A 9,180-nucleotide genomic window follows, 5' to 3' on the forward strand; every position below is an offset into this window, starting at 1 on the left:
CGCGGGCGGCCCGTTGCCCGGGCCCCGCCCACTCCGTCCAAAGAGCGGGCGCTGATTGGTCGAAGGACGCTCATGCCGTGCTCCCATTGGCGGAGCGGGCGGGCGGCGAGGTTTGAAACGCCGAGCGAGGGGCGGCGTGAGGGACAGCGGGGCCGGAGCGGCGTGAGGGGCGGCCGGCGGTGTCCGTGGGTCCCTGTGCGTGCGGCCAGACCCGCGTGGTGCTGGGCTCTGTGTGTGTGTGGGGGCGGCTCGGGGGTGTCCTGTGTGGTGGTTGGTGTGTGCATTAGGTCTTTTCGGTACCGTGTGTTAAAGGGGTGTCTGTGTGCATGTCGCCTGTATGGTGTCCGTATGTCCAGGAGGGGGGTTCGGAGTGCAGGGTCGTGTTTGTGTGTGCACGGGCTGTGTCCGGGGTCCTGGAGGTTTCCCCGTGCGCAGGGGGGTGTGTATGTGTGTATTTGCAAGCAGCGTCCTGTGTGCAGGGAGGGATCCACGCGGGGATGTGCAGGGGGTTGCTGTAACATCACCCTGGCCTGTGCTCCTTTTTCCCCAGGAGCCGTGTGAGGCACCATGGCACAAGCACTCGCCTCCCCGGGGCTGTTTTCTGACGATGAGGCTGCAGCCTCCCCCGTGCTCGAGTCCACAGCAGCGGGCTTTGGGGCTGACCTGCGCAAGGACCTGCTGCCGGAGTTCTCCGCCATCTCCCCAAACCTCGAGGGCTCTCAGGTCAGGTTGGAGCTCTTCTGTCACAAACAGGGCAGCGTTTTCACTCGTGGCTGCTGTTCTCTGTACCAAGGTGGTGAGATGCAGAAGTAACAGAGACTCTTCAGAAGAGGCAGTAACAAAATGCTGCATTTGTGGGGAGCAGTTCCAGGGAGAGCAGTGGGCAGCAAGTGCCTCTTGGGGTGATGCTTGGTTTTGGTGTTAGGCCTTTGGCTTGTTGGTCTGATCCATTAGATAAACAAGCAAACAAAAAAATGCTGGTGTGTTTGGAAATGCCTAAGGAAGCCTGGCAGTGTTGGTGATTTTGGGAGCAGAGAAATTCCTCAGCACTAGCAGCATAGCCAACACGTGTGTTTCATATTGTGGTTTCTGCTAAGTGTTCCCATGGGGGGTTGTGTGCTGCCTCTCTGGCTGCCATATTTAACTTGTGCTGATTCTTGCAGGCTGTAGCTGAAGACAATAATGGAAAACTAAAGGTTTACCTCAGAGTTCGACCTCTGAAATCTACAGAAGTAGAAAAGGGGGAAGACCAGGTGAGACACTGAATGAAGCAGACTCTGAGCTGGCTGTGTGCCTGCTGGGAGATGCTGTCTATCCTCCTGTAAGCCACTGCAATGATGGATTTTATGTGTTCTTTAGGGCTGTGTCTGTATTGAGAACTCAGAAACCCTTATTCTAAAAGCTCCAAAGAATTCCTTCACCATGCGGAGCACGGAGCGAGGAGTGGGACAAGCAGTGCACAGATTCTCCTTCACCCGGGTAGGTGGCTGGGACAAACAACCCATCTGGAAGTGATTTGAGCTTCAACCAGCCCTGCAGCTTGAAAAGCAGCCTTGTTCACATCCACTGAACCCAGGGCACTGCCTGAACTCTGCAGTCTCATACAATCAGGTTACATCAGGTTTTAGTTGCTGTTTTATTAATTTTTTTTCTTTCTAAGCTGTTTCTGACAACTCTTTTTTTGGCAGCAAATGTCAAACTCCTGTTCATGAGGCTGTAAATGGACTAGGGGCTGCAGTGATGTGTTATTGGATTAAACAAATGAGCAGTTTGTTTTTGTAGGGAGCTGTTGCTGGTGGGTCCCCTGCCCATGGCTAGTGCAGGGAACAAAGGACCATGTAATATCACTTGAGCAACCATCAGCAAAGGATAGGAAAGATCTACATGAAGCCATTTTTCCTGTGTCTTGTTTGCAGATTTTTGGACCAGAGGTGGGGCAGAAATTGTTCTTTGAGGAGACAATGAAGCAGGTGGTAAAGGATGTGCTGAGTGGGCAGAACTGTCTGGTTTACACCTATGGCATCACCAATTCAGGAAAGACTCACACCATTCAGGGTAAGGAAAGCACCAGGTGTTGTGGGGCCTCTTGAAGGAATTGTTCTCTGTCTTCTGCCTCTGAATCCTCAGCTTTGCTGCTGTTCTTGCTGCAGGCACTGCCCAAGATGGGGGGATTCTGCCTCGCTCCTTGGCAACCATCTTCAACAGCGTGGGGGACCGGCTGTACCAGGCCATGGACCTGAAGCCTGCCCTCTCCAACGAGGTGACCTGGCTGGACAGCAGGCAGGTGCGCCAGGAGGAGACCAAGAAGCAGATGATGCTGCAGAGGGGGCTCTGGGAGGTAAGCACGGGGCCTCTGGGGGTTCAGTAGCAAGAGGAAAGCGGGGGTGTCACGCTGCCTGCATGCTCCTGTTCTCTGTTTCCTTCAAGGAGGAGCTGCTGACGCCACTGAAGAGGAGTCACAGTGCTGAATCTCAGCTCCAGGCCACCACCAGTGGCAGTTTTGACAGTGGAGTTGCTGGTCTGTCTTCATCCAGCCAGCTCACCAACCGTTCAGACCTCAGCCAGACAGAAGGTATTTCTGGAAGCCTGTTGTGTACTACCTGCTTCTTTCTGCTGGAGGATGGGGGAAGAAAAGGGTGATTGCTGTTTGGATGCTGTGTTGTGGGTAAGGGAGCAAAGGTGCTGTAGCCTCAGATTTTCCCTTTGAAAGATGCCACATCAGAAGAACTCCGTGCATATATTTTGCCAATATCAGAAGAATTCACCACTCCATAATAACCAAGCCTTGTGCAATGAAAAATTGCTTGACATTCACTCACTTCATTCAAGGAATGTGGTTATTGAGTAGCTGATTGCTGTGAGATGGGGATTGCTGGGAAGTAGGATGCCAAAGTGACAGGCTGCACTAAGCACTTGTGCTTTATCAAAGCCAGGAACTACCAGCTACTTAGGTATCCAGAAGCATAGAGTGATTGAGATAAGAAAGACTAAAACTTCAGTTATGCTGGAAGGAGTTCATATTTGAAATATCTTGTAATTCTGGAATCAAAATTGAGTATACAAAAGTCCTTACACAGAGCAGGTGATACTGTTTAGTAAAGGAAACTTTAGGCTCTCTCACTGGAGACAGGCATTAGAATAGATACAAATGGGAGGAAGTAAATAAAAAGGTTTGTGTCTGGGGTGGTTTTGCTTGCTGAAGGAAGCATCTTGTTCTAGAGCTAAACCATTCTGGTTGGACTCACCAAAAGCTGCAGTCATTATTTGTTTTTCTTCCTTTTTTTCCTCAGAACTGGGCCCTTGCTGGGCTGACTTGGATCGCATTTCACTCCCCAGCACAGGAGATGTGCAGTTCTCCATCTGGGTCTCTTTCTTTGAGATCTACAATGAGTTAATCTATGACTTGTTAGAACCAGCTCTACCCGGGCAGAACCGCAAGCGGCAAACGCTGCGGCTCTGCGAGGACCAGACTGGCAACCCCTATGTGAAAGGTAGGTTTGCCTGCAGCAGAGGTTTGGTGGCCTGCTGGGAAGGCTTTAGCACTGAGTGGGTGGGTGGCTTAGCAGGGATGTGCTGGACAGCCCCACAGAGAGCTCTGATGTCAGGATTACAGGATCGTCAAATTTGTTGATGTCAGGGAAATGTAATGGTGAAGTTGGGGCTGAGATAAGTTTTCTGCCAGTCTCCCAACTGCTGTGCCCAATGCATGCTTGCTTTCCAGACCTGAACTGGATTAATGTCCGGGATGCTGATGAGGCCTGGAAGCTCCTGAAACTGGGTCGGAAAAACCAGAGTTTTGCCAGCACCCACATGAACCAGAACTCCAGTCGCAGGTCTGAAGGGAGAGGGATTGTTTAGGCAGAAATATAATTCTGAGGGGCTTTTAAAGTTAATTTTTTTTTTTAATATTTGCATGTTTCTTTACAGTCACAGTGTGTTCTCCATTCGGATTCTGCACTTGCAAAGAGGTAGCAGTGAAGTTGTTCCCAAAATCAGCGAGTAAGTTTCATGTTTTTTAGGATTTGGGTGTAATCTCAACTTTCTTGTCTCTTTGGTTGAGGGCCTGGGGTATGGGAAGTATCTTTATGATGGTGTTGTTGAAAGTATTTGGAAGGAATAAATGCTCCCAATGTTAAGTCTTGGAACGGACAAGAGTTTGAGGAGTACTGCAAGGTACAACTTGAAGTAGTTCTCAGGCTTTTTGAGTGAAGGTAAATTACCTTTGCAGCAGGGCTGATTTGAGTGCTGCTGGTGCCTGCTCCTGGGATGTATTTATCTGGAAAGTGTCTGTTCTGAGGACTGGCAGAGGATCTCTGAAGTTGACACTTCAAAGCTCATTTTGCTGTTACTTGGTGTAACACCTATACTTAAGGCAGGCCCTTCCATCCATCAACAGCCCAGGCACCCCAAAAGAATGGTCTGTGCCCTTATGGGGAAGCTGGGATGGTGACTGCAGGGTGTCTGAAGTGTAAACCTGCTGTGGCAGGACAAACCCTGTAAGTGATGGGAATGTCACTGTGTTTCCCTCAGGCTATCCCTGTGTGACCTGGCGGGCTCCGAGCGCTGCAAGGACCAGAGAAGCGGGGAGCGAATGAAGGAAGCCAACAACATCAACACCTCCCTGCACACCCTGGGCCGCTGCATCGCCGCCCTCCGCCAGAACCAGCAGGCCAGGTGAGCATCCACACCTCCAGAGGGAGGGTGTGGGGTTTGGTTTGTTTTTTTTTTTGCTTTCCCAGCTCACTGCTGTCTCTCCCACAGGACAAAGCAGGCGGTGGTTCCGTTCCGGGACAGCAAACTGACCCGCGTGTTCCAGGCATTCTTCACCGGGCGCGGGCGCTCCTGCATGATTGTCAACATCAACCAGTGTGCTTCCACCTACGATGAGACTCTGTACGTAGCCAAGTTCTCAGCCATTGCCAGCCAGGTGAGTAACACACACCAGGATCGTGGCATGGTCAGGGTAGCTTGGGTTTCTCTCCCTTCTGTGGGACTTGACCTCTTCCCACCACAAGGAGAGGGGGCATGCTTGTACATCATCCTTATGCTTCCCCGGTGGTTATTACCTCCAGAGTGTTTCCAGATTCTACTAAACTGAATTGGCTGACAGGTTGCAGAGAGGGACTGGCTGTGTTTAAAGACTACACAACTTCCAGGCTTTGCAGATTGATAATGGTGATCTTTTCCCCTTCAGCTTGTTCAGGCACCTCCCACTAAGGTGGGACTTCCATCCTTAAAATCCATCATCAAAGAACACAGCAGGCGAATCAGCCAGGGTCCAGAGGCAGAGCCAGAGGAAGATGTGGAATCAGAAGAAGACATTGAGGATGAGGCAGATGTCTCTATGTATGAGAGGAAGGTGGGTTGTGATTTGTTTTACAGCCTTTATGTGGATGCAAGGTCAAGAACATGACTGTTAGCTTTGGCCTGGGGAGCTGGGATTGGAGCTCAGAGAGAGCCAAGAGAGATGACACAGAACCTCAGAAGGATATAGGACCCAGGAAACTGGGAATCCTTGACAAAAACATTCTGCACTTGGTCTAAATCTGACACCATGGTGAATTTGAAAACACTTTGTCATCTGTGGCACTAATAGCGCAGGTGCAGCCCTGTAATTCCTTCTCTGCAAGGGAAATCTAGAAAACATGCAGAACAGGAATCTAAATGGGGAAAAATAATCAAACTTCCTAGATAAAGCAGGCAGTGGGGATAGCTGAAAGCTCCAGATGAAATCATATCCCTACAGAGACTCAAGCTGTCGTATGTCAAGGTAGCAAACCCTGGCAACTTTTCTTTCCAAGTGACTAAACCCTTACATCTGGATCACTGCATCCTGCAGCCATGGCATCACTTGGTTTACTCCAGGTCTTAGCTCTGTTGTGCAGGGTGGGCAGCAGAGCTGTGTCCCTCTTGCAGGACCTGCTGCGCGCGGTCGAGGCTGCACGGGAGCTGCTGGTGCAGGAGCGGCAGAAGAAGCTGCAGCTGGAGATGCGCCTGCGCGAGGAGATCTGCAACGAGATGCTGGAGCACATGCAACAGAAGGAGCAGTGGTGGAGGTACAGCCTGTGCTGGTCTCCCTCCCTGTGCTCAGGATGAGCTGCAGTACCCAGAAGTGCCAGATCCTGACATGGAATTGGTTGTTCTCTTTGTAGCCAGCACGTGGACGCTCAGAGAGAGCAGCTGGAGGAACTGTATGAGGGTAAAATGGCCATCCTGAAGGAGTTACTGACTGACCACTACCAGGAGGAGGTGCAGGTTTGTTCAGGGCAATGCAATGACATCAGGAAAGCAGCAGTGGGTTGGGAGGGGACTCTGGGTACTTGATTCCAGGAAGATCTTTAGGCAAAGTGAAAAGAAAGATTTTGCTCTCTGAGGTATTTTTGGTGATATTATTATTTAATCTCTTGATCCACAATTTTTGCTTCTTGTCTCCTACTTTATGTAAGCCCACGAGGCTTCCTAATTTTGAACAGTCAATCTGGAAGCTAATGTACAACCATCCTGACTTGTCCATTTGTTCAACATGATTCTCTCCCCCCTTTACTCTTTCCACTAGTGGCTTGATTTGGGCTATTCAGATTCACACAAGTTGTGTGAATTTCTCTTCTTGCTCTCAGTTGTGATGATGGTATGCACCTGTCCATATTTTCATGCCTAAAGCATTTGAGTGACCTCTGGGACTTCTTGCAGAATGCTCTGAAGATGCCAACTCCCAAAACAATCCCTCTTCTTTAGAGCCTGTAAAAATGTGATTTAGGCTCCCAGGAAGTGGGTTTGCTGTACTTACTTAAAAGTAACCTTAAAGGCTGGGTTCAATGTGTGAAGTGTAGGATTGAGAAATTCTCCAGGAATAAAGACACAATGTTTCAGACAAGTTGTGCTACAAAAATCTTGTTGACTCTCTGAACAAACTTCCTTTCTCAGGAGCGTGAGGTGGAGATTTCGGAGCTCAAAGCTGCTCTGAAGGAGACCAAACAAAAACTGGAGAGCCTGGATGCCAAGCAAAAGGACTCGGAGCAGAGTGTACGTCGATCCAAGCGAGTGGCCACCTCGTCTGTGCTGCAGCAGGAGCTGGCAGACACCAAAGCCAGGCTGGAGCAGTGTCAAAAGGAGTTGAATTCCACAAATGCAGGTACAGCAGCAATGCTGCACTGGTTCTGAACCGTACTGAGAGATCCCTGTGCAGGGTTAGAGAGACCTCCTTCAGGGTACAGTGGATTTAAACACCCTCAAAACATTATTTGATTTGTAGGTGACAGGAACAATGTGCTGGATGAACAGTTTCACTTCATTTTCACAGGAAAATGGACTTTAGGACAGGATAATCTTTCCATTCAAATTCTTAAGCCCCTTTGTCTAAGTGAATGGGAGAAGCCTGGAATGTTTGTGCCTTTCTGCACAAACTCAAAAGTTCTTTCCAGCTTGCCTGTGGCAGCTTGTCTCAAGGGAAGTCCTGAATTTCAGGAACACTGAAAGCTGATCAATGTCCAGTTGCTCACTACTCTTTGTTTGTTCCTAGAGTTGCACAAGTACCAGAAATTAGTGGAGCCACCTCCCTCTGCCAAACCCATTACTATGGATGTGGACAGGAAGCTGGAGGATGGACAGAAGGTAACTCCAGTTCTGTGTTACAGAAAAGAACATTTGCAGGGCAAAGTGGTTGCCAGCTTAAACAGAGTTTGGGGCTGCTGTTTCCAGGTATTCAAACAAATGAAATGGGTTTGTTGAAATTACTGGAGTTGTTGAAGGTGGTGGTATTTGTGGTCACTAGATGGGACCCTCCCTCAGTGCTGCATGTCTGAATTACCTTGGAGTGGCTTTGTTTGCAGAGCAGTGCCAAAAACAGCTCTTGCATTAAACCCCTCTCTTCCAGAACGTCAGATTGCTGCGTTCAGAGTTACAAAAGATTGGGGAGTCTCTCCAGTCTGCAGAGCGGGCGTGCTGCCACAGCACAGGGGCAGGGAAGCTGCGAGAAGCCCTGGGCAAGTGTGATGACATCCTGGCCAGACAGGTGATGTGTCTGCTTTGCTGTGGGTTGCGTGGGGGAGAGGGGTCTAGTCTGTGTGCTTTGCCATAATCACAGCAACCAAAGTTCTTGCTACTGCTGCAAATAAAAATTATTTATTTGCTAGTACATATTTTGTGAAGGGAGCTTTATGGCTGATTTTTTTTTCAATGGCTGAGTTAGTTGTGTATTTAACTCTCCACGGAGACCCAAATTGTTCCTGTTCAGTTAACTGCACTTAAAGTAGGAGAATTCAGAGTTCTTATTTCCTTATCCACTCCATCAGTGGATAAGTTGCTATGGCAGCATATTTGCAGCAGGATGGAGTCAGTTTTGTCCCACCCTTACTGTTCCTCTGTGTTACTGAGCTGCTACACTGTTGACAGTAGAACAGTGCATGGTCTTATTTAGCAGAAGAGTTAGTGAATTTTGGCTAAATGCAGTTTATTCTCCCCAGTTCACAGTAACCAGGAAGTTAAGACAACTTCTCATTGTACCTGATGGGAGCCTACAAGAAAGCTGGAGACGGACTTTTTGTAAGAGCAGAGAATGACAAGACAAGGGGGAATAGCTTCACACTGAGGTTTAGATTAGATATTAGGAAAAAAATTCTTTACTCTGAGGATGCTGAAGCACTGAAAACACATTTCCTAGAGAAGCTGTGGCTGCTCTATCCCTAGAAGTGTTTTAAGGCCAGGTTCAATGGGGCTTGGAGCAAGTTGGTCTAGTAAAAGCTGTCCCTGTCCACAGCAGAGAACAAGAGGACCTTTAAGGTCTGTTCCAACTCAGAATGGGCTTTTCTTTCTATGACTCAATATTTTTATATTTTTTTCTTTAAATGTATCTTGCCTTGCCTTCCTCAGGACCAGACCCTGGCAGAGCTGCAGAACAACATGATGCTGGTGAAGCTGGACCTGCGCAAGAAGGCAGCCTGCATTGCTGAGCAGTACCACACGGTGCAGAGGCTGCAGGCGCCGCCAACGTCCGCCCTCAAGAAACGCTTCTGTGCCAACAGGGAAAACCTGCAGCCCAACCAGCCCCCTGGCAAAAAGCCCTTCCTGCACAACATCCTGACACGTTCAGCCACCCGCCCTGCGGCTCCCAGAGGCTGGCAACTTCGTTCAGTTGCTCTATGACTTTTCAAAAGGAGGTCCCTGCCCCGCTATTACTGGAAG

General features: G+C 49.3%; 1 protein-coding gene across 1 annotated transcript; it reads left to right on the top strand.

Moving 5' to 3' along the window:
- Window positions 1–167: 167 nt before the first annotated feature.
- KIF20A (kinesin family member 20A) lies at window positions 168–9,147 on the top strand. The gene is made up of 19 exons (XM_041482151.1): window positions 168–195; window positions 551–723; window positions 1,164–1,253; window positions 1,360–1,479; window positions 1,917–2,055; window positions 2,151–2,338; window positions 2,428–2,572; window positions 3,291–3,491; window positions 3,722–3,833; window positions 3,928–3,999; window positions 4,531–4,674; window positions 4,762–4,927; window positions 5,195–5,359; window positions 5,917–6,056; window positions 6,153–6,255; window positions 6,925–7,132; window positions 7,520–7,611; window positions 7,874–8,011; window positions 8,869–9,147. The coding sequence occupies exons 2-19, from the start codon at window positions 568–570 to the stop codon at window positions 9,139–9,141; spliced, it is 2,652 nt and encodes an 883-aa protein (XP_041338085.1). The 5' UTR covers window positions 168–195; window positions 551–567; the 3' UTR covers window positions 9,142–9,147.
- Window positions 9,148–9,180: the final 33 nt, after the last annotated feature.

This window comes from Pyrgilauda ruficollis, unplaced genomic scaffold, assembly GCF_017590135.1.
Source record: "Pyrgilauda ruficollis isolate IOZ18807 unplaced genomic scaffold, ASM1759013v1 scaffold57, whole genome shotgun sequence".
Lineage (NCBI taxonomy): Eukaryota > Metazoa > Chordata > Aves > Passeriformes > Passeridae > Pyrgilauda > Pyrgilauda ruficollis.

Coding starts and splice junctions, on each gene's coding strand:
- KIF20A (XM_041482151.1), top strand. CDS start 568: ATGGCACAAGCACTCGCCTCCCCGGGGCTGTTTTCTGACGATGAGGCT. Junction 2,339..2,427: donor TGCAGAGGGGGCTCTGGGAG/GTAAGCACGGGG, acceptor GTTTCCTTCAAG/GAGGAGCTGCTGACGCCACT. Junction 5,360..5,916: donor TCTCTATGTATGAGAGGAAG/GTGGGTTGTGAT, acceptor TCCCTCTTGCAG/GACCTGCTGCGCGCGGTCGA.